The following is a 25,027-nucleotide window of genomic DNA, read 5'->3' on the forward strand; positions in this document are numbered from 1 at the left end:
CCGCACTGTCCCAGCACACATTGCTATGGCGTTGTATGTGTCCTTACTACTTGGGCTGCTGCTTGCTTTCTCTCCTGTAAACTTTTGTCAGAGTTTGCACCGTCAGTGGTCTATAGTTTTCCCTTATCCCTTGAAAAGATTTCACGGTTGCCCTCAGAGACTCATTGAACGAAAGAGTTGGAAAATCAAATCATGTCCAGTAACCCCATTTTACAGATGAGGAAACTGACCTAACCTGCTCAAGGTCATAGAGCCAGTCAACAGCAGAGCCAGAACTACGTGCACGTGTCCTAAGTTTTTTGTATGTGAACATTCCACCCCATAATGCTGCTGATTCTCTCTTAAAGTTTAAGCCTGGAGCAGTGACCTTTTAACAGACAATCAGTAATTTTTAAAAGGGAAGACTGAGAGATTCTGACATAGGAGAAATATGATGTGTATGAGATATTTGCCCAGGGCTTGGATTGTAGATCTCACGGTGAGAGGAATGCCTAGTGATGAGGTCAGGGGTGGTGAAGAGTCAGATGCTGTTTAATTGAGGCTATTTTCAAGGAATCAGTTTCTTTCTCTTACCCTGCTGTCCTTAATGTGTGCCTCTGACCTCAAACCAAACCACAAAGTGGCTGCTGTGTACTAAGGCATCATATAGGCATTCCAGGCAAAGAAAAAAAAAAGGGTGGGAGGAGGAGAGTGAATTGGGTGGGTGTTGAGTGAACCAACATAAATAGTACATGAACAAAACTACGCAATCACTCTGCTCAATTACCTGCCTGATAAAGTACAGGTAGCGAGCCTTACCTAGAGGGCTCACATGATCTAGTCCTTTCTTTTAGAAAGAATCTCTGTTCTATTCAGCCACATTTGGCTTTTTGCTGCATTCAAAGGGTACTTTCCTTTCAAGCCTCCACCCTTTGTCCAAGCTCTACCTTCTGAGGGGCTAATTACTTCAGTGGGCAATGGGCACTGAAGGGTTTATGGAAAGAATGTGATGTGCTCAGACATGTATTTTACAAAGACCTCTGTGGAGAATAGACCTGGGCAGGGAGCCAGCTGGAGCAGGAGGGGTGGATGAGGGAGTATTTAAGAGATAAGAGGGCCGGATCACCAGTGCGCTAACTTCAAAGAGATTGTGTGCTTTACCCAGTGTTTCACAGCTACGAATTCAAACCCAGCCTCCTGATTGCAGGTCCAACAGAACACCTGGTTCTTCTTGTGGTTCTTGCACACTCAGTGACCCAATGCGGTGTCAGGGGCCTGGTAACTGACCAGAACCCAGATAGCTGAACACCTGGCCACCTGCGCTCTGAAACCCATCGCTGAGTTGGAGCTGAGGCCACCTTCCTGTGGGCGGTGCCTGAGCGCGGCGCGAACACTGAGGCAGACCCATTTCTAGGGGACACCATGCTTCTCCTCGTGCTCCTCCCCGGGGAGCCTCGCGGACCTTCCGGCAAACCTCAAGGCCATCGGGAGGCTCCATGCCAGCCTGGCATCCCGCTCCCTTTCCTGTGGGCGGACTTCGTCATGGATCGCGGCTGTGGTTCCCTTCTCCTTTTTTCTCACATCGCCGTTTCCCCCAGTAAAACCCACATCTCCTTGGAGGGCCAGACTAACAACGCATTAGAACCGTCTCCTGGGTGGGACCGGCTGACGACTTCACGGGATGTTTTCTGATTTCGCATTTGTTCTGCGACGGAGAAGCTGGGCTTTTATGGTGCCAGTCCTCCTCTACTGTAATGAATTTGTACTGTTGGTTTTTTCTCCTTATACGACTATTATATTTTTACTTTAAACACGGAAAGAGTTAAGAGCTATATTCAATTATACTTTAGAGAGATTCCAATAATCTACCATCCATGAATCCTGAGCATGGTGTATTTAAAAGCTGTTACTTTACACTATTTTCATTAGTGACTTTTGGCACATGGCACTGTGAAGGCAAAAGCCAAATGTTTGCCTTTGACACTGAGAGAGAGAGGAGAGAGAGAGGAGAGAGAGAGAGAGAGAGAGAGAGAATTTACTGAACCATTGCTGAAACACAGAGCAGCCCTTTGGTTCTCTCTGAAAACCTTCCCTCGCTGGCCTCCCTGTCCTGGGACCAGATTTCGGAGCCAAAGCCTTATTATTAGATAAAACTGCACTATCAAAACCAAAATGGATTTATTAGGGAAAATCAGTGCAAACATGGCCTGAAATGGTAAAATGGGGCAACTTTCAATACATCCAATGTGAAAACTACACATGATGGCTTTCTTACTCTAAATATTAGAATCAAAATGTTCATTTCCAATTAGCAGAGACACAAACGGCATTTTCAGAAACTCTATCTTCATGAGTCAGGAAGAAAAATGTTCACTTAAGACACTGTAAAAACCTCTCTTATTTTGAAAAACTTACTGATATACCAGAGTTTCAAACTTGGTAGGAACCCACCCTTATCCTACCTTACTGCTAAGATTAATTCTGAAATAGGTAATGTGCAGAACAAGGCAACATCTAAAAATTCGACCTCCCCTTTTCCCAGTCCAAAGTTTCATTTAAAATATATTAGGAAATCTTACTTTAGAGCAGCAAGTGGATGGCGTCTTCTAGACCACGGAGCGAGCTACAAACTTGATACCTTTGTGCAAAAGTAAGTCAAGTGTTTACTAGTGCATGCAGGGATTTGTAGTTAGGTTCCTTCAATTTTAAAAAAGGCCTCGCACTTTCATATACTGTACCTGTGTATGTGCTGCCATCTAGTGGAGCTCGGGTAAAACTGTTATCTCCAAGTAGGAGGCCAGAAGTGGAAAAGGATCTTGCAGCTTATTTAGGATGTGGAAATCGTTTTCTTCACTTTAACCTCCCTAAGTCCTTGTCATTCGTTTGTATCTTCTTTGTGCTGTTCTGGGGGCACTAAAGATTAAATGAACCAGAAATTGCCTGTGGAAGATAACATAGCAACAAAACAGAAGGAACCCAGGTCACTGGAGGTATTGGAGACTTCCTTCTTGGCCCTTGACCTAGATAGCTTTGAGGCAGGAAAATAAAAATTCTCCCATGTTTATGGTATAGTTGTGATTATTTTGTTACACTCCCTCTATTTTAATACTAATTCATGTTTAGTGGCAGAATACAGCCATCCTGACTGCACTGAGGGGATAGGGTTGGGGAATTTCAGTGGAAGTACATGTGGGATAAGAGAAAAAAAATCCAGACTGGCTGAAGAGAACAGAGATATCCAAAAAAAAAAAAAGGACTAGATCATGTGAATCCTTTATGCTGGGCTTAATAACTCGTACTTTATCAGGCATATAACTGGGCAGAGTGATCGTGTAGGTTATTTGTGCATGTACTACTTAAGCTGGCTCACTCAACACCCACCCAACTCACCTTCCTCTGTCTTTTAGTTTATAAAGTCCAGAAAGCAAAACTCAACTCAGCCTCCTATGCTGCTAGAGCTGGCTGGCCAGTGAAACGTAGGCTAGAATTTCTGAGGAGGGCTTCCTTCTTAGAAAGGCTTCCCTCTCTGAAAGGCTTTTGACTTTTGCTCTTTCTCTCTTTTCTCCTGGAATGCAGACATGATGCCTTGGGACATAGCAGCCATTCTGTCACGTGGTATGAGGTCAGAGGCACACATTAAGGACAGCAGGGTTAAGAAAAGGGACCTGGTTCCTTGAAGACAGCCTCAAGGCAAGAACCCTAAACTCATTTGGACTTCTTTTGTTTAGATTAATTCTTTTTTTTTTAGGTTTGTTGTTGTTGTTCTTGGAGCTAAGTGTATTCATAACAATCATAGTGGTTAAGAACAAACATTGTGGAGTCAGATAGATAATGGTAGGTCCCACATCTTTCTCTCAGTAGTTAATACTGTCACTTGACTCCCCAAACCTGTTTTCTCATCTGTGAAATGAAGGAAACCATAGCACCTTCCTCAGGGTTGGTGTGAGGAGGAAAGACTTAGCATGTAAAACCATCGGCACAATGTGTCACATAGATACTTAGTCAAGTTAACAGTTGTTAGAAATTCAATTGTAACGGATAGCAAAAATTGTCCTTTAAATTTTTTTAAACCTTGACTAGTTTCTGCATGTGCCCACATAAGGTCTTTGCTGACGCTGTCCCTCATTGTCTCACTGTGACTAATATTGGGTCTAGTGAGGGGTCATCATGCACAGCTGTGCTCTTTGCTTTAATAATGCCTTTCCTTTGACTTTTGAGGATTTTGAAATAGGCTTATTGAGTATGAGAGTTCCCTAATCAAGGCCAACACCGATACTTTTCTTGATGCAGCTTTCATCAGCCTTCCTTTGTCCACTGATCTTCAACAATAAGATTTACTGTACAACAGCATAAGTCGCATGGTATTGCAAATATATGCTTCTCTGTCTGTATCATCAGTGGACTGAATTTCTTCAAGGCTAGAGACTATCTTTTTCACCTGTACATTGTGGTCAGTTCATATTAAAGTTCATCATTTATTTGTTTTCCAAATACAGTGAGTTCCACAAAGGTGGTGACTTTCAGTGCTTAGACGAATGATCAACACACAGTAGACAGTCACTTAATATTTGCTGAGTATAAATGGCAGGATCCTCATAAGTTTCCTGAATATAATTCTGCCAGCCTCTCAAGAAAATGTTTCTTATGAACAATAATGTACTTTGTCTTCTCTGGTCCTGACTTAACTTTCAGATCATTTAGTAATATCTGACCATATTACTGCTTTTCAACATTTTTGCAAGTTTCCACTGTTGATTTTCACCATTGTTCCTTTATAATCACGTCACGATATTAAAACTCAGATCATAAGAAATGTTCTGAGGCAGAGGTCAAGATGGAGGAATAGCAAGTTCCAGCTCTTTGCCCCAGAGACACTGACATAACAACATGAGGACCAAAATACCTTTGTGAGAACTTCAGAAGCCAGTTAAGAAGTTGCAGTACCCTAGGCGAGGACAAAATAGAACAGCTGAAATGAAATAAGTAAGAAGGGCTGGTTCACTTTACCTGGGACCACCCCTCCCCCAAGCTAGCACAGCTTAGCCCCTGGCCCTCGATTTCTCTGTTGTGGGAATGAGTGGGAGAGGAAAGTTCATCCAAAGGCCCAACATTTTGGAGGGCTGCCCAAGTGACTGGTTTCTGCCTCGCCTCACTTGGAGTGCTGATGGAACATGCCGTTTGGTACCAGAGGGCCTGCAGCGCTCCAAACCGAGGCCGGTGTGGCTTGGCACAGTCAAGAGAAAGTGCTCAACTCACAGCTTCCTCCTTGGGAGGAAGAGAGAACATAGTGTGTGTCTGGTGTTTCGGCCTTTTGGAGGGTTGCCCCAAGGACTGGTATGTCTTGCCTAATTTGGGGTGCTGATGGGAAGCAGATGTACTCTGGATGCCTGGGAGCCAGTGAGAACAAAGAGAGGGGTGGCTTCCTGCTGCAGCATAAAAGAACTGCAGTACTGCAGACAGACACCAGAGAGCGCAAGCGATTAGGAGGCCCTGAAAAAAAATGTTGCAAACCTGCCTGACGGATAAATTACACTCAAGCCCAGACAAGTCACATCCCGGCTCCATCCACCGCCGCCCCCACCCCCGAAAGGTTTCAGAGGCCCCCAGAATCTCTAACCGGACTGACTGGTGAAGGTTTTCCCCTCTGTGAAGCAGTTAGTAAAGAATGAAGGGGAGGCTAATTTTTTGAATGCACAAAATTCAGAAAAACAAAAAAACAAAACAGAAGGCACACAAAGAAACAGAGAAACAAGGTCCAAAAGAAACAAAATGAATCTCCAGAAGCCAACTCCAAAGAAATGGTGATCTATGAATAACCTGACAATTAAGAATAGTTTTAAAGAAGCTCAATGATCTGCATAACACAATGAAATAAAACCAGGCAAATAATACATGAACAAAATAAGAATATCAACAAAGAAGTAGAAACTATAAAAAAGAAGCAAATAAATTCTGGAGCTGAGGAATACAATAGCTGAATTGAAGAATTCACTAGAGGAGCCCAACAGTGGACTTGATCAAGCAGAAGAATCAACAAATTTGGAGAGGTCATTTGAAATTATCCAGAGTAGCAAAAAAAGAATAAAGAAAAGTGAAGAGCCTAGGGTACTTATGGGACATCAGCAGGTGGACCAATATATGCACAGTGGGACTTCCACAAGAGAGAAAGGGACAAAGTAAAACATTTATTTAAAGAAATGATGGCTAAAAACTTCCCAAATCTAAGGAAATGGTCATCCAAATTCAAGTATTAAGTAACAGTCTACTAGACTGGGTACGTAATGATTATATTTTTTAACTGGCCTTAGTTTTATTATCCAGGCGTGCATACCTTTTACCTTGCGTTACTTTTATTCAGCAGCGAGTGGACATTGTAAAGAAACAAACCTGTAGCTTCTATACTGTCTTGTTTGGGTGAGTATGGAAAAGTGAAACAAATCTTCAACATGGGGGAGAGAATTATAGGAAGGGACAATTTCCCCTTAGCCCTAGAGAATTCTTGATTACATGTTAAGGGAAAATATTCAATCCATAAACTTTAAAATGATGACTATGATGCAATTTATAATTTCTTACCAAAGAGACAAGAATGCCTCAAAATTACTGTTTTGAACCTTATGCAACTTGCTGTTTTATGTGATTTTTCAAAGTTATGTGACATGAAATATCAGGTACTCTCTAAAATCATAGTTCTTAACCTCGTACAGAGTCACAGACTCCTTTGAGAATATGGTATAAGAAAGTATGGATGGACCCGCGTATCCTAGAAAAATGAATCCACACACAAAAGTTAACATAATTTTTTCAGAAGTTACAGACTGCATGAAGCCCATCCACACATACATTACGGTATGTGGAGACCTCAGGTTTTGATAGAGACTCTGGTCCTGTTTCCTCATGTCTATGATGAGAAGAGAAAATAAATGATTTATGAGGTTCTTCCAGCTAGAAATGCAATAATAGAGTGCAATAACAAAACGAGCAATTTATACTGCTTGTATAGAAGTGTGATAGATGGGCCACAAAAACGTGAGAACTTTTGAAGTTATCATAGCAAACAGTAGATTAAAACTAAGAAATGAAGGTCATAGCACTTGCTAGCCTGTAACAACTTAAATCCAGAAAGTAGGTGTATATTTTCATAGAAAAATTCTGAAAGTCGACAAGATAGGAGAACCAAATATACCGAGTACCCCAGTAAGAAACCATTAATTAATGTTACAGGAGTTGTGACTCAGTACTAATTAAACATTTATTGAATGTTCAAGGTAGTAAAAAAGGCATTTACAATTTTGTTAAGTGATTATATTAAACTATGTATTATGTTTTGGAATTACCTAAGTCATATGTAGATAATTTTACAGTAATAAAAATGGATACATTTTATATTAAAAATTTCCTTCAATAACTTTATTCTTTACAAAATAAATAAGACAATTCAACTTCTGAAGTATTACCATATTCAGGAAGATGATATTGCTGTCACCATTCTAAATTACTGGAATGCATTAATCTCCTGTCCTTTCACCTTCCAATTCTAGTGGCAAAGTGAAAAGGGAATTGAAATTAAGTTGGATTGTGACATCATTGCCAGGGTCAGACACATAAAGTAATAACTAAGGAACATGGGGCCCCAGAGAAGTGACAGAATATTGAGTGGTCTACTGAATCTTGCATTCGGGCACATCTTTTCCTGAGAAGGCCTGCTGGGCTTCTGAGTGAGGATCTACATTCTCTGTTCCACCAGTTTGTTCTTCTGAGAAAAAAAAAAAAAAAAAAAAAAATCAAAAACAAAAGTAATCTTATTTTAAAAATTCACACACACAAAAATACAACTGGAAATGGAAAGGATGTTAAGACAGAGATATGAAGAATGAAAAATGGGGATGTGATCATCAACTGCCTCATGTTCGCTCGTATAAAAAACGGGTATTTTTCACTTCATTATAGTTGGAGAAATTTATTCCCCACTTTTCATAAAATGAATTGTGAGAAAACTGTGTTGTACATAAGACCAAGAAGTAAGAAAGTCTTATCTGGATTTGAGATTCAAAGTGAATCAAACTTAGGTTGAGGTTTATTTTCTTTTGTCCTATTTTTAGAAAAAAAAAATGGTGTGCTAAATACACACTTTGTGTTTTAGAGAATAGACATCTTTGGAAACCTTTGAGCCTTTAAAAAGCACTTCAACTGCATCTATTTGTTTAAGAATAAGCAATATTCATTATCAAATTATTATATTCATGAAAGACAGTCGTCCCTTGAACGACATGGGTTTGAACTGCATGGGAACATTACATGTGAATTTTTTTCAATAAATACTATAAAGGTATTTTCCTTAGAATTTTCTTGATTTTCTTTTCTCTAGCTTACTTTATTATAAGAATACGGTATATATGAGTTAATTGACTACTTATGTTATCAGCAAGGCTTCTAGTCAACACTAGGCTATTAGTTGTTAAGTTTTTGGGGAGTCAAAAGTCATACACAAATTTTTATGCATATGTGTTGGGGGTTGGTACCCTTAATCCCAGCGTAGTTCAAGGGTCAACTGTAAATCTAGCATGGCTGGTCCTGCCAATTATTTTAAGTTCTTGAGATAATTCAGATTACCTTTTATAATTAAAATTAAAAACTGAGTTTTTTCAGACTAATATTTTACTAATTTAAGATGGGACTATGTCCTTTAATTCTGAATTGGTTGGTTTTTTATCTTTATATTCCTGCAGACTACTCTTTTGTTTATTTCACTTAAAAATAGTACCAGAGAGATTCACATATTGATAAAAAGACTTAAACATTTTAATTTATGGTTGGATTCATATTATGTCTGTTTCTGGCATTATCAGATAAATAAGGTGGTTATAAAAGTTTGTTTTTCAAAACTCTTCTGAAATACTGTATGTGTCCACCAAAAGTTCCACATGACGTGCTGGCTAATGGAAGGCCCTTAAATGGTTGTTAAATAGTAGTCAATGGAGTGAATAGTTCAAAATTTTTTTCCAAATCGTTTTATGACTTGCTATGTTCCCCAAGAGCACTGTGAGACTGCCGGCTTGATCTAATTTTGATGTGTAGTTAAGAATGGACTATTTTCTTCGTCACAAAGTAGAGCTCTCATAAACCCTGGCAGCCTTTCCTTGGGGCTTTAAATGACTTGGCAGCTTCCTTTTTAGGGTACAATTTTGTTGCTTAAGACTTCTACAGCTGCATAATAGGGTATTTCAGACAGGCAGACTCAGTGTCACAAAGGGCTCTGGCCATGCATAACTGGGCATATGATATATGCTCTACGATGAGAAAGACTATAAGAAACACATTACAGAGCTTCTCTTGTAATGTTCCCACCTGTGTACAGCACCCCTGAAGAGCTGGGGGGTGATCCTTGAGCTGCCCTACTCCATCCAATCAGACACTTAGTACTGTTGATTTTACTCCCAAATTTGTCCCATCTGTCCACTTGTCTCCATTTCTACTGTATCTGCTCATGTCCATGCTACTGTGACTTACTTTAGAGCTGACATCATGATTTCAAAACTTATGACTCATTATATTCCCCTGCCATTGTTTAAAACCTTTCAAAGGCTTCCTCTACATGTTTTCAGGAAGAAGTAAAAATTCCATTTACGGTCTACAAAACCCACACGCTTGGCTCTCACCTCTCTCTGGCTTCTCTGATGTCATCCACAGGAGAGGAGCATGCTCACTGTCCTCTGGCCACACACATTTCTTTAGACTCTTCCCCTGGTTATGTTCCTACTGACCTTGGGGCTGTCACTGTTCCATTTGCCTGACATGCTTTTCCCTCCCCTCTTTGTTAGGCTAACTAACATTAACCTCTTAGATCTCAGTTCCTTTCTGTAAGAAAGACTTCCCTAATATTCCTAGAACAAAAACCTATTATAAACCTCAGAGCCTTTTGCACTCTAGAATTTTACCTTTTTTTTTTGACTATCTGATGACCAACTACAGCTCCTATTAGACTTTAGCCTCTAGAAGCTAGGGACCATGTCTGGTTTTGCACACCAATGTACCTTCAGGGTCTAATATATGATACATAGTTGGGGATCAAAAAATTCTGTTGATCAAATGAATTAGCAAGTAAATGATACAAGTCTACAATCTGGTTTGTGTAAAATGAATACAATGCTTTTAGAAATACTGGCCCATTGAATTGATGAGAAAGTCTTTTCCAGTAAAAGTAGTTTTGTTTATATGTACTTGGAGAGTGTCTTTATGTACTTGGAGAGCTGCTTATCTATCCTCGGGAAAAGCTTGAGGGTTTAAGAGGCAAAATAAAAACTTCACTTGGGGTAAAAACTGACTTTAGTGCTGTGCTTTGGGGAAACATTCTCCCAGAGACAGCAAATGAAATTTGCGCCCTGTCACTTGCTCACCTATCTCTTCTCTTGTGTAAACTTGTCCTTTGGGGCCACATATTAAAGATAAATCCCAACTGTTATCCTCCAATTTCTAAGGAACCGGTATATTTACCCACCCAGGCAAAGGCCTAAGCCTGAGTTATCAAAATAGCGAACTGGATGAGGTGCTGGTAAAGACTTTGATCGGTTGTCAAAAAACCAAGATTTTGGTGATTCCTTTGGCACAGGATCTTGTAAATTCTGTTCTTCGCATGGAGAAGCCATATGTTGTTTCTTTTTAGAAGCTGTTCCAGTCCCTTTAGAAGACTTTGGAGAATTCTCACAAGTTACTTCTTTGTGAACCTCTCTTTTAAGGGTTCTCTCCTTCCATGTTTTGACCTCATTGGAAAGACGATGATTATTGCTTTAATGTGGAGTTGGGGGTGGGGAGAAAAAAAGAGTGTAAGACTACTCATTTAAAAAAATGTATTCACATTTACATAAAACATTTTTTTTAAAAATTGTGGTAAAACATATGTAACATTATCATATATTTTAATCTCAACTTACTGCTTCCTATTTGGTCTATTTCCACAGTTTGGAAAATGAAATGAGGTTAATATAAATTGAATAATTATAGTTAATCTTGGTGACCATGAAATCTTGAAAAGAAAACTCAGGGTATATATAACATTAGGTTTTCAAATGAATCAAAGATATCCACAGTGCTTTCTCTATTGATAAATTAGTCTTCTAGATAGATGAATCTTTTTTTTTTTTTAATTTTTTTTGGTGAGGCAACCCTTGGTTGACCTCACAGATTGCAAGGGCCTTGTCAGTTTACAATCCCTTATTTATTCATTTTTTACGCCTGCAGCACCTGGTCTTCCTAGGTGGTCTCCCATCTAAGTACTAACCAGGCCCAACCCTGCTCAGCTTCTGAGATCAGACGAGATCGGGCACGTTCAGGGTGGCATGGCTCTAGACTGGAGAGATGAATCTTTAATGTACCTTTGTTGTTTTAAAAGAAATATTACACTGATTTTCCAGATTAGTTATAGTTTTGCTTCTTACAGGAAATGCCACCGGCATTTATCTAGTTCCTCCAGGGAGAAACCTGGGAAGCAATCCTCGAGGCCCTGCTCTCCTTTATCAGTCAGCCAAGTCTGTTGATACAACCATCATACCTGTCTCTCAAATTCATCTCCACATTTAATCCCCATTGTCACCATTCTTTTTTTTCTTTTTTCTTTTGGCCTTGACTACAACAGATTCCTATACGGGGTTCCCCCTTTCATTTAGGATACCACCCAAACTTCCTCAGAATGACTCATAAGGGCCTGTGGAATCTGGGCCAGTTACCTCTGGCATCGCATCTTGCAACTTATTGGGTCTCATTCTCTATGCTCTGGCCACACTGATTGTCTCTTAGTTCCACCTACTCAAAGCCTGTGCTCATGTTCCCTAGGCCTACAAGGCTTATCCGTCTCTCCTTTCACCTAGCCTCACTGGTACTTACTTATTTTGCAGTTCTACTCATATATTAATCGCCACCCCTCCCCATGCTTAGATAAGGTTTGATCCTTTTATTATACCCTTTCATAATGTTCTATTTTTTGTTGTTGTTGTTTAATAGCACTCATTAGAAAGAATTAGTTATTTGCGTAATTGTTTAATGTCTATTTTTCTTCTACTATATTATTAGCAGAGATTAGCACAAGATTCTTATTTTTGGTAGAAGCCAAATAATTCTGTTAGGACTGTTTATACAGGAAAATAGGCTGTAACAGACATGAGGGGCTCTCTTTTGAGGAAGGTCTCACTGACTTGGGTATATGGACTTGTGGTGTATTTTTAGCTGCCCTCTCAAAGACCTCTGTTTACATCCTGGTTCTTGACTTAGTTAAAAACAGGTCAGTTGACAGATAGCAAATATCTAGAATATGCTACCATATTCTTATTCCTTTTTAAAAAGACACATTATGTGAGTGCTAAAAATTACTTTCTCCATGTGTGAAGGGTTGCTAACTGCAAAAAAATACATGTGTATGTGTATATATTATCATACCCCACACGTAACAGACATAAGAATAATTTCTGTATCATTTCAGCACGTCTTACCTTAATAGTTCATTCTTTTGCTTTATTAGCTGTTCATTTTGCTGCTTTAACTTAGAAATTTCCTTTTCTAGTCGTACATATTCACTTTTCAAAATAAGAGCTTTTGTGCTTTGCACAATGCCACTGCCACCTCCACAGGTTAGGGGTTTATTTGAAGGTTGAGGATCAGTATTTTCTGATATCACTGTGGAAGCAAATGCACAGATAGATCCAAAGTTCAAAATAAAGGAAACAGTACTACATAAAATACGTACATTATAAAACTCGACATATCTTAATTGTCATCTCCCCAGGAGTCATCCCTGACTTCCTCCTCCGCCTGACCTCCATGCCTATCTCGCCACCAGTTCTATATATCTCTAGAATCATTCTGCTACTGTCTACCCACCAATTCCACTACCATAATCCTGCTAAGATCTTTCACCATGGTTGCAGCAGTAGCAACTCTCTCTAGTTAGAGTTGTCCTTCACTGATCTACCCACTACATCAGTGGCTTCACTGGAGGATTTCTTCTGACACAGAGTGCGTGTGTAGGGTCATTCAGTGCACTACCATTACTCAACAAATCCTTGTGAGCTAAACAAACCTGATATTATTATATATTCTATACCATGTGTGTAAAAGCAGTATAAGGAATTGTTTTGCAAATCTTAATTAAAATTGCATAAAAATGTGAGGGGCTTGTGTAGAGAAAATACTCAATGTTCGTTTTCTTTTGAATTATTTCAAATGCAGGTACAATATGTAACTGAAAATCACTTACAATCAAGAGTCATTTTTCTGACTGTTCTGCAACAACAAAGTTCTTGGTTCTATTTTTATTCCTAGGAGCTGCGCTAGACACTACGAATGTTCAAACTAAATATGCACTAGACAACATCTTTAAACACTATTGCTATTTTTTTTAATAGACAACAATACACACCAATATCATCTTACATCTGTTTGACATTTAGTAATTTCAGTGTGCTTTAACATACTGCTTTTAGTTTGATCTTTATAACAAGTGTCTGTGTGTGTGTGTCTGTGTGTGTGTGTGTGTCTATCTGCTAGAAGGTTAGGTGTGGTCCCTATGATTTCTCATAGCTGTTAAGTGAGGGTAATCAGTTGAGAGACCTGCCCTAACTTTTACTTCAATGCTTGTTCTACCACACAAAGCTGCCCCAAGTAGTGTTCAGCGTTCTCTCCTATAAGATGAAACACAGGAAACAGAAACATGGAAAAAGGTATAGTTTGAGGAATGTATATGCAGAAATTTGATCATTAGATTTGAAAACTGTAACTAAGATAAACTTTAAACAGTTTATAAGTAAGCATCAACTTTGTATTTTCAGTATTAAGAACAAGTGAAATAGTATTTACTATATTTATCATGCACTAATTATACTTTTACTGTGCATATCATTAAAACCTATTAAGACGTGCTTGGATTTTTATTGGGAAGGGTACTTCTACCTTGATAATTAAATCATTCTTTCATTGTACTGAAGGTATCTGTACTAATGTGTAAAGATCTGCTAATGCAAAGGTAAAATTCATATTTTTCAAGAATCATAATGGATAAACAGTTGACATGGTAAAACTAAGGAGATATCACAGGATAAATATAATCACAATAAATTCATTTTAAAAATAGTTCTTTCTACCCTTCTACAAGGGTATTAGTGATTAACCTAGGTTTATTCTTGACTGTCGCATATATAATAGTAGTCATCAAAAGGTATAAGTGTATGGAGAAGTAAAATGGAAACGATCTGCAAATACCACCATTTTCCACTTACTTGAGGTATCTTGGGCCTGTTGACTTCTTCTAAGATTTTCTCTCAATAACCTTATAACTTCTTTTTGATACTCTACAGCGGCTTTTGTGGAAGCAATTCTAATAAGAACAATAGAAATATGTAAGAGCCCAACAACTTTTATTGGAATAAACAGATCTGCTGTAAAGAATTTTCTAGTAAAATACATCACATTGACATAATATCCATAAATAGCAATAGATAAGCAAGTCCTCATGATACACCCCTGGTATCATACACTTTGTAGTATAACTCTGTCAAAATTTGAAGTATTCTGTTGTAGTATTAGGGGCAATGTTTTTAACATTAAGAAACTATTTCTTTTTAAATTTCTGGAAGCTTAATAGCTATTAATTAGATATTGAGCAAAATTATATTCAAAAGTACCATAAAATAAGTAATTGAGCTGTTACTACGAAATCTTAGAAATATCTTGAAGGCCCAACAATTACCAGAGCATGAAACCAAAAAGCAGCTTCCTTTCTACATTGTCAGTAAAGTAAACTCTGGCTGCAGCTCTGGTCAAATACTGCTCATTGTTCCCCAGTTGTTAAGAGGCACTGTATAGCACTTCATGAATTATTGGCTTAAGCATTAACCAGTAATGGTAAATTATAAGATTTTCTGCCTTTTTTAGTGACCGAAAGTATCTGCTGATTCTATTCTATAAGTAAAATTGCTTTTATAATGAAGAACTTATATAGTTTTATTAAAACCAAGTCTTACCAATGGAAGGCTAGTTAGAATGCATGAAGATTGAGAGTACTACTTTTTAAGCAAAATTAGATGTCATCATTAAATATTTATTAAAGACTTACAGAAAGAATAAAAAGTGTTAGGAACCAGAAGGGATCTTAAGAAATCCTTTAGTACAAACCTATCCTTTTATTGATTACGAATGTGCAGAGCATAGAGACTAAACGACCTGCATAAAGTGATATATTAGTAAGTGGCAACATTATATTTCTAATTCAGTTTCCCTGACTCTGTTTAATGTTCTTTTTATTATGCTATACTACAGAGAACTTTAGGCATGCTATTATGTATAGTAGTATATGTCAATATATCAATAAAAAGAAGATATGCTCTTGGGCATTAGGTGCTATCATTTCAAAGGAAATACAACCTTTACACAAAAACAGTAGGAGAAACAAATGAAATTAAGAGACCTAACAAAAACTTAGTAGAACTGCTAAACACACACACACACACACACACACACACACACAAGCACGCACACATGTACGTTCTTAACATTTACTTTTGAGCACAAAAAGAACATTTTTATGCTGGTTATGACTAAGTAAGAAGCATCCAAAGACATAGTGTTTAACATTTACTTTTGAGCACAAAAAGGCCATTTTTATGCTGTTTATGACTAAGTAAGAAGCATCCAAAGACATAGTGTGTTAGTAATTGATCAGAATTGTACTTATTTTTAAAATCTTTGCATTGGTATGGAGAATTTAATAAATTAAAAATCTGTGAATGTTTGTATTTATTTTTAAAAAGCAATAATATTTTCAGATATTTTAAAAAGGTAACTAATGCAAAGAAATTTATATAATTAAAAAAGTTTTAAGGTATTAAAATTATGTTTAATTAAGGCAAAGACATACTCCTTTTCAAACTCCTTGGCACTTTTCATCTTTTCTAGGTCTATTTTCACCAGCTTTGTTTTGAGATCTTCAATTTCTTCTTTATAAGGTTTAGCTCCTATAGCAACTTTATCCTAAATTTTTTAGAGAAAATGAAATAAAATAATTTTAGAGGTATTTCAAAGAGTTGTGAACTGCCTTCATCTGGTAGGAATATTTTAAAACAGCAAACTCTAAATATATGAGAAGTAGGAGAGGCACAAATTTTAACTCTAAAATGATTAACAAAAAGATATTTGATGTGAAGTATGTATATTTAAAGCTATTGGAAGCTAATACGTAATGGGAGAACATATAATTTGTTCCTTAAAACAAATTCTTTCCCAATTAAAAAATGATATAAACAAAATAAAACAGAAAGGTTGAAAATAATAAAATGGGTAGATAAAGGTAGTCAGGAAAATGAGAAAGATGTCAGTACAACAATATAAAACTAGATCTAAATTCAAGGCACAAAGTATTATATAGCATTATTGGGGATATTTTGTATTCAAAGATTATTTAATCCACTGACATAAATATATCTACTTTCCGCTCAGAGAAAAAAAATCATTCATATATAAACATATATGGACATATAAAAATCTTTTTTAATGGATAATGTCTCCTTGAATAAATGTTAAATAATGAAAAGAACAGACATTCTTAACTTGTTTCTAATTTTAACTGGAATGAAGAGACACTGGAACCACACAATAGCAAACTTAAATGTCTATTAGGGTCAGACTCAAATAGCATTCTGAGAAGTGACTGGGGCTAAAAAAAAGGGATTGGTAAGGATGTGATGAACCAGGGTGTAACCTATAATGGCATTCATTGAAATGACTGTTCTTTTAAGAGAAAACAGATCAGGTTCAGCCCGCAGCCTATCAGATGGGACTCAATAACAGGGGTATTAAATAGAAAAAAAATTTTTTTAATGTACTTATCTAACAAGGAGTGTTAAATATTTAGATAAGAATCATTTTTTTAAAAATGATCATACGTCTTAAAGTATAAAGAATATTATTTATGTCTTTAAAAAATAATTTTTCTAAGAAGATAAAAAAATAATCATTATTTTGCATGAAAACACACCTCCCCCATTTCATTTCTAAGCTGTCACTTACTTTTTCGAAGCTTGAGTACTGAACTTGAAACATATATAGTAATAGGAAGTTGAAATAAAAGATTAGGGACCCAAATGCTCTGCCAAATTCAACAGAAAAAGGAAAAAAACCCTTTATAAAATGAGTTTAAGTTACCTCAAGTACTTGGATCATTTCTTTTGTTTTCTCAAGGCGTTTATTTGATTCATTAACTTGAGCTTGAAGTTTTGCTATTATGTCATTAGTCATGTCAAGTTCTCTCTGCATCGTTATAATCTTGGCATCCTTACGCAAGGCACTTTCTTTGGCTTCAAGTAGTGAAGTTTGCAGCTCTTGAATTTTCTATCAGAAAAAACACACACATATAAAGTCTGACATAAAGGCAGAATCACAGTATGTAAGTTTAAGACAAAGATGATGATATATAGGTATTGATTTTTCACAGAATGCATTAAACAAAGAATAGAAGCCGAGCTTCACTCGATTTATACAAGTAATATTTTTTTCATTGAGAAGCTGGTGATTTTTGGAATAAAAAATGCCCAAATTGTAAATTATAATTTTTAGTATTTTAGTTACTTATTAGCACAGCACTAAGCATATTAAATTGGCGCTCACATTTTAAATTAACATTACTTAAAGTACATTTGTTAACTGACTCTTTAATACGTAACATACGTTTCCCTTTATTTTTATTATCTAGATTTTAAACTGAAAAACACAAGTCGATGGAAAAATTCAAAGGCATACAATAAAGAGTAAGTTTTCTCACCTCAGACCCCCAGTCGACCCTAAAGCAATGACTACTAAATACTTTTAAGTATATCCTTCCAGAAATTTTTCATGTGTATCTAAGCATATATGAATATACAGTTTATAAAAACAGCCATATACAACAACAGAAGCATGCTAAATATATTTATTTCTGCTTTTTTTTTTAACTTCACAGTATATTTTCCAGATCTTTCCATTATCAACACATATAGATCTCTTATATTTTTGTTTTCATGGATATTTACATCCTGTTTCATGGAAATAGCATAAATTAGTTAATCCATCACTGATTAATAAACATTTAAGTTATTTCCAATTTTTTGCAAGTATAAACATACTTGAATTTGTTCGTGTTTATAAGATTATTCTCATGCACACTCATGTAGATTTTCCTCCAGAGTGTCTGTTTCTTTCTGGCCTACTTGGAATTTATTTTTGTTCAATGAGTGAAATAAGAATCCAGACCTATTTTCTGCCAGTTGGCTATCTGGTTGTTCTGAATCAAGTATTTAAGTAAATCGTCTTTTCCCTACTGAGCTGAATGTTACCATTATTATGTGCTAAATTCTCAAAATTATTTGAGTCTACTGCTGAACTCTCTATTCTGTTCGATTGTTCTATTTGTCTATTCCTGTACCATTACTAAACTACTCAATGCTACTCTAATTCGGCCTAAGTACCAAACTAAGAGCATATACTTTATTATTTGGTAGGGTCTTTTCCTTGGGTCACTGAAGATAGAATTTCCTTCTGCTTCTTTATCTTATTGTTTTGGTTGATGGGTTTCATAGTTCCACTATTTTTATCTCTACCAGCCGACTGAAGTAGTCTGTAGTGGTCAGCTAAACAATAAATTATATAATTGAGTTCTTCAAGTTTCCGATGATATTGTGTAGCTGATAATTTATAAGTATTTATTTTGGTAAAAATGATATATTTACTCTTGGGTTATCCATTAAATCATTCTGTAGGCTAACAAAATAAAATAGTATATTTGCTTTACAGACTCCTGAGAGTAGTTAATAAAGTAACTGAATTATTCAAATAATGTACTAATTTTTGGACACAAGTTAATCTGCATTAGAAATCTGTTATATTTTTACCCTCTTATATTTTTATTTTTATTTCAATATTAACCAATATTAAAAATATTGATGCTAAATTGCTTTCCCTCTAAGCTAGTTCTGTATACATACAGATTGTAGCTAAATAGAAAGTCACATGAATTAGGGAAATGTATAATGTAGGACAATAATACTTTAAATGGCATACATATCTATTATTCAAATTAAGCTGAGTTACTTCTGTCTTATAAGCCAAAGAGAAGACCTTATATAATTAATTTAGTTGAGTGACAATCATAATAGAACTATATTTAAAAATGAGCCCATCTCACACACACATAAAGATGGTCCATGTTCCTTAATAAATACAATTGATACTATAATTCCACTTTGAAATATTATATTGGATTCATCTTTAACTCTGTGATTAAGCTACAAATTGAAAAATATAAAAAATTACATACCTCTGTGGTTAGTTGTGTGGCTCTTGATATAACATGAAGATTCTTATCATCTTGTGTAGTAGGATTAGCAAGGGCACCAGATGTCTGAGAGAGCTTCAAAGTTTGGTAGTTTGTAAATAGTTTTTCATTTTTCTCTCTTATTAATTTCAGGTCACATTCCCATTCTTTAGCTAGGGTAGCATTTCTTTCCTCAAACTCTGTTGATTCATTCATTATAGCCTATTGAATAATAAAAATACCATTACAGGTTTAAAATGAATAACGTATTTAAAAAAACAAAAAATACTAGAATTCTAGGACAAGGTATATGTTGAAATTCATTTTCAGAGCATTCTAGAACAGTATGTAAGGAACATAAAAGAATGTGAAAATTACTTGTGGTTTGTGTGAGTTCCTAAAATTTCAGAAGATATTGATGATGAAAATGAAAGAAGAATAAGGACTGGAGAGGATTCAGATTAATTTGCAAGAGGATAATCTCGCTGCTAGATTAGTACTAACCTATGAAGAGGAATTTGAAGAACTGTGGAGTCTTTATTTATGTTATAGCTAATAACAAAGCCTTAACTGATATCTAAGAGCAGAGCACACCCAGTAAACTTAACAACCACCAATTTTTCTGTTTCATTGTAAACCTCAGTGTCTACAGGGAAAAGAATTCACTGACTTGGTAATTAATCTGAAAATGTGATATTTCTGTGCAGGGAATAACAATCAACACGTCTCTTATATCAAAGGCTAACTAACTCTGAAATTACTCATCTTTTTTACGAATCCCTAATTTGTATGAGATGTTCGTTTTGCTCTCATTACGAATGCCTTATTGGCCTTATCTACAACTTTGTGGCTTTATGGTTATTCTTTTAGACTTGGACCTGAATTAGTTGTATTCTTGCTGGCACCCTGGACTCTCCTTGGCTCTGGACTGCTGACTTCACACCATACCCAGTTGCCAATTTCAACTCTCAGGGTGCTAGACGACGCCACACAAATACTGATCCACATGATAGAAATCTCTACTTTCTAATCACAACTGGGCCCCTCAATATTGCAAGAAAAACTCTGAATTACATGGAGATTATTTTATCTAAACATTGGTTTTATGCCTTTCTCTACTGTTTGTGGACTTTTTTTTTAAGTTCATTTACTATTCTGTTAGCTTCAGGTATTCAACAAATGGGATTAACTATCCATTAAATATTAACTATATTTCACTGTTATTTAAGTATAATTTCCAGATGAAATTAAAGTGTCAGGAAAGAACTACTCAAACACATGAAATATAAAACCAATTTTAGAAGCTATAATATTAATCTAGTCCATCTGCATATATAACGAGTAACTTTCTGATTACTACATACTTTATCAGATATGTAAAGTAGGGATTACTTCAGAAAGCAGAATTAATATTCTGATCAGTGGAAAGTAAAACGAATTAATACACTGCTCTTAAGCAATGTTGGTTCTTATGAATCTGTCTACTACGGTTGATCACCTTGGGAACAATGATACAAACTATGTTTTTGAACCTCAAGCTGAAGGATGACAGCATATGATAGTGACCCACTGAGATGAAAAGCCTTACTAAAGTAGCTCACCAGTTTTGTTTATGGCTTTACCACAGTTGCTGCCTGTAACCTTTAAACAGGATCTCTCTCACCTTGCCCGAGACTACTTGAGGAAAAGGCTCAATTCCTACAGAAGCAGTGAGAAGTGAGAAAGGAAAGAAAGGCAAGAGGATTCAAGGGTTTCACAAGTAGAAACTATTATACATTAAGATTTTGTTACCTTCTTTACAAGTATAAATTGAGATGTTTAAGTATCTTAAGGAAGTATAACATGTCAGAGAAAGAACATGCTTTACACAGTCAATCTTTTTCACAAAGCATATATGAATAAATGAAAGAAAACATAATTAAAATCCAGTTGCTCTAAGTCCTTTTAAGAACGAGGTAGAAAAATTAAAGCAAACAACAACCAAAAGAACAATGGAGCACAATAAAAATTACTACTTACAATTATTTTGTTATTATAGAAGTTATTCACTTGACAAATCCTATCATTTTCTTTCTGGATGCCACTTTTAAGCTTTTCTATATCAAAATGAGTATTCAACCACTCTTCCAAAAACTGAGTCATTTCTTTCCGATTACTTAGTACTTGTTGAAATTCAGTCTTTATGCTGTGGAAGTCACTTTCTGAAAAATCTTTGAGAATTTCCTGTGTTAAAAAGTAATTACTGAATTGCTTGAACATTAGGAAAGTTTTTTTCTATCATACAAACATCAAAATGGGAAAATGCCTAACTAAACGTTCATTCCTAATATTGTGAAGTAGATATAGTGTTAATTATTCTAATCATATCAGAAATATAGTTCTAATTTAAAACTTATTCTAGTTATTTGAATAATAAAATTTTGGCAATATATGCTACATAATAGAGGCACATCTACAAATTCTGCCTATTAGAATTAAAACCTGTCAAAACTATAAATCTGTGACTAATAATTACAATATGTAAAGTGCTTCTGGATGTAGCTTTTCTATGCAGACAGCAGCCCTTACATGTGTGTTAAGAATTAGAAGCCAGCCTCAGTGTTGGCTGAGAGCAGGATACTCCATGTGGAGTTGCAATAAAAATGTTTCTGACTCCTAATCAACAGGTCTAGGAAGTTTCAGAAGACGGTTAGAACTATTCTGGAGTTCCATAAATTCCCACTTGCTAATATTAAGTCTATTTTTCAGTATCTGTGGAGTTCTGAAATGAGGCTTGTCTAGTCTATCACTTGGCACTCTTTACATTTGGCCTGTTGTCAATCTGTAACCTATTTTTAATTTTTGGTAAATGTAAATGCTTTAACCACATGAAAAGGTACCTTTCTAGTGATAAAAAGGCTTACAATTTAATTAAATCCATTTAAATTAAATTATACCTCAATATGTAGATCCATCTTCTGGCTCAGTTTGAGGTCCCTTAATTCTCTGGATGGTACATCATAATCTTGTGGAAGATGCTGAATTTTAACTAGCAGTTCACTTTGCTTTTCCACTTCATCAATCAAAAGCATTTCAAATTTATTGATGGAATCATGTTGTTCTTCCTTTGTCATTATAACATGGCTTAACACATACTTGCAGAGAAACAAATTGGGAAATGAAACTTTTATCACATTTGAAGGCTGTTTTGAACCCTCAAGACTAAAGGTGGGATGGCATCTCTTGTTTATCTATATCCTCTGCTAAGTGAAGAGGAAGGAAAGAGCTTTTCTATATCCCCAACTTTCTTCTCTCAGCATCTTGAAAGAATAACTGCTAGTTCTTTATTTCTGATTTCCTACTGGCTATACCTCATGGATGTCCTACAAGAATCTTGGATTCGATACGTTTAAAATGTAACATGATCTTTTCCCCTAAAAACCCACCTTTCTTTGTTGTTCCCTTTTTTGGTTAATTATATCACCAATCACCCAGGTTTCCCACTTAGACACCTGAGATTCATTTTCAACATCTTCTTCTGCCTGCCTTGGTGTGGTGACCAATATGGGTGTGCCATGCCTCAAGCATATTTAGATGTCTGGTTTCAAGGTGACAATAATTTGAATGCTATATGTTCCATGGGCCTCATGAATAAATTCTGGATATCACATTGTCAGGATTTGTAGAAGTCTATCAGAGCCTGAAGGGCAATCTAACTGAGTAGTGCAGATGATAGCTCCCTACTTCCCCAACTTCACTATCCCTTAACCTCTTAGAATTTGGCCTCTTAACCACGCAACTAAAACTGCTCTGACAAGGGTTACCAATGAGATCTATTATCAACACACTGAGGAGATCTCTTCGGTCCATATTCTGGCTATCTGAATTCTTGGACATACTCTCCTCCACTGACCTGAGTAATAATAACACCTTTGTTTGGTTTTCTCCTGTCTCTTTAACTACTGCCTCTTGAATATTTATCTTTTCCAGAGTTCTCTTCTTATTTCAAGGCTCTTATTCCTCTACTATGCTTTTTAGGTGACCTCACATATATTATCCATCACCTACATGAATCCCAAATCTTTACTTTTAGTTCTAGCAAACCTCAGATTCACAGCTCAAAACTACTTGGTTCCTAGTCTTGGATGGTCCGTCATAGGTATTTCTACCTTAAAACATTTCAAACTAGACACCTGGTATCTCCTCCTGCCGCACCTGCCTTGCTCCTCTTCTTCTTTTTTCTTTATGTCAGTTAACGGTATCACCACGCACAGACCTGGCTAAGCCCAAATCCTGGGATACAATCTCAACTGCTCTCCCTTACCTCCACTATCAATCACACAGACCCACTATTTTAAGGTGCTAAATATTTCTTTAATTTCTTTTATCCTTTCCATGCCTAGGAATCCTTCCCAAATAGTATAGTCACCATATGTCATCTAGACAATTTTAACTGCAGCTATCCTGTTCTCTCTGCCACTAGGCTTATCCCAAGCAAACTCATTTATATTTTGTCTGTAGTGAAGTATCTAGAATGGCAATCTGATCATGTTATTGCCATCACTTGACATAACTGTCCAGTGGCTTCCCATCATCTACAGACAAACTCCATCCAAACTTTATTGCCAGAGTCCGTCTTCCACTTCAGTCTTAACTTCTTTAACTTTTTTCCTGGTATGTCATATAACCTGCACATACTTCTATCACTATTACCTCTTATTACCTCTTTCACTTATTACCTCTTTATATGTTTGCCTCACCCACTGGACTATTAGATATTGGAAATGCTGTTCATACCTGTCTCCTGAGCACCTTGACACAGTGTCTAGGCAGAGCCCAGGTTTTGCTGAATGACCAGGTTCTAGGTGCACTGAGGATCTTGCATATACAATTTTTAGACCCAAACAATCTTTAATTCGGTAGTCAACACACTAAGTAGCAAATATGCCAACCCCAAATCAGGATTTAAATACACTGAAGTTTGTAAAATTTATGGCAGTATTTGCAAAAATATTACTAAAAGGGTGGTACCTTAAGTTTCTTCATGACTCTATGGAATTCCATGGAACACCTTTGGTTTACAGTGAGAAGTTTCTGAATGTGTTTGTTCTGTTGATGTGGAAGTGAGAGGTTTGCTTTTATTTTAATTGAAAGCTCTTTCTGGATTTCAATCTCCTTCTCCAAGTCAAAAGACAATCCATGTAAGAACTCATAATGATCATTCATCTCTGAGTATTTCTTCAGAAGCTCCTAAAGAAAATTAGAATTCGTTCAATTTAACAAATCATTAGAATTTAACAGAAATAGTTCTAGCCTTAGAATTGCAACAAAACTTACGCTTTAACATTTTCTGTAAAAGAGTAATAAATTTTTTTTGTGTTTAAAAAAAAAGGAAACTTATTGTTGATTATGGATTATATAATATATAATTATTGTGGAAATTAAACAAATTTAAACAAATATAACAAAGAAAACCAGAAACAACCATTGTTATCATTTTGAAACTTTTTTTAGTCTTTTAAACATTCAGGATTTGAAGGAGCTTCTACAAAGTGAATAGAAATGTGAGCGAACTCAATCTAGCATGTATTGTATCTCAAGGCTGAATTGTGGCTTATGTTTACAGTAGGCAGTGTGAGTTATCAGATGAAAGAAGTGACTAAGAATCAAACAGGCCATCTGCTAGCTTGGTATATAACCTCTTCACACCTTTCTATTTGCCTAGAATCTGAGCTTTCTAAC

At 36.1% G+C, this 25,027-nt stretch overlaps 2 protein-coding genes and 1 pseudogene across 9 annotated transcripts in view; all 3 read right to left on the reverse strand.

The window, feature by feature from the left end:
- The window catches only part of BDH2 (3-hydroxybutyrate dehydrogenase 2), a 19,937-nt gene extending 17,327 nt beyond the window's left edge, over positions 1-2,610 (reverse strand). The window contains exon 1 of the mRNA XM_006918883.1: positions 2,559-2,610. The gene's annotated coding sequence lies outside the window, so the exon portion shown is untranslated. The remainder of the gene's footprint in view (positions 1-2,558) is intronic.
- A 4,602-nt stretch (positions 2,611-7,212) lies between these two features.
- Positions 7,213-25,027, reverse strand: part of CENPE (centromere protein E) — a 63,406-nt gene continuing 45,591 nt past the window's right edge. For 7 of the 8 annotated variants that reach the window (XM_015594972.2, XM_025051717.1, XM_025051719.1 and 4 more), the window contains 10 exons: positions 24,317-24,535; positions 22,243-22,440; positions 21,326-21,529; positions 19,310-19,528; positions 17,164-17,349; positions 15,881-15,993; positions 14,244-14,341; positions 12,462-12,645; positions 10,478-10,764; positions 7,213-7,735 (listed from right to left, as the gene is read on the reverse strand). In XM_015594972.2, the coding sequence (XP_015450458.1) occupies positions 7,641-7,735; positions 10,478-10,764; positions 12,462-12,645; positions 14,244-14,341; positions 15,881-15,993; positions 17,164-17,349; positions 19,310-19,528; positions 21,326-21,529; positions 22,243-22,440; positions 24,317-24,535 (1,803 nt within the window). In that variant the 3' untranslated portion in view covers positions 7,213-7,640. The remainder of the gene's footprint in view (positions 7,736-10,477; positions 10,765-12,461; positions 12,646-14,243; positions 14,342-15,880; positions 15,994-17,163; positions 17,350-19,309; positions 19,529-21,325; positions 21,530-22,242; positions 22,441-24,316; positions 24,536-25,027) is intronic. The other variant, XM_025051716.1, reaches the window with a different exon arrangement.
- On the reverse strand, positions 11,209-11,327 carry LOC112485540 (annotated as a pseudogene).

This window comes from Pteropus alecto, unplaced genomic scaffold, assembly GCF_000325575.1.
Source record: "Pteropus alecto unplaced genomic scaffold, ASM32557v1 scaffold5, whole genome shotgun sequence".
In the NCBI taxonomy this organism is placed as follows: Eukaryota; Metazoa; Chordata; class Mammalia; order Chiroptera; family Pteropodidae; genus Pteropus; species Pteropus alecto.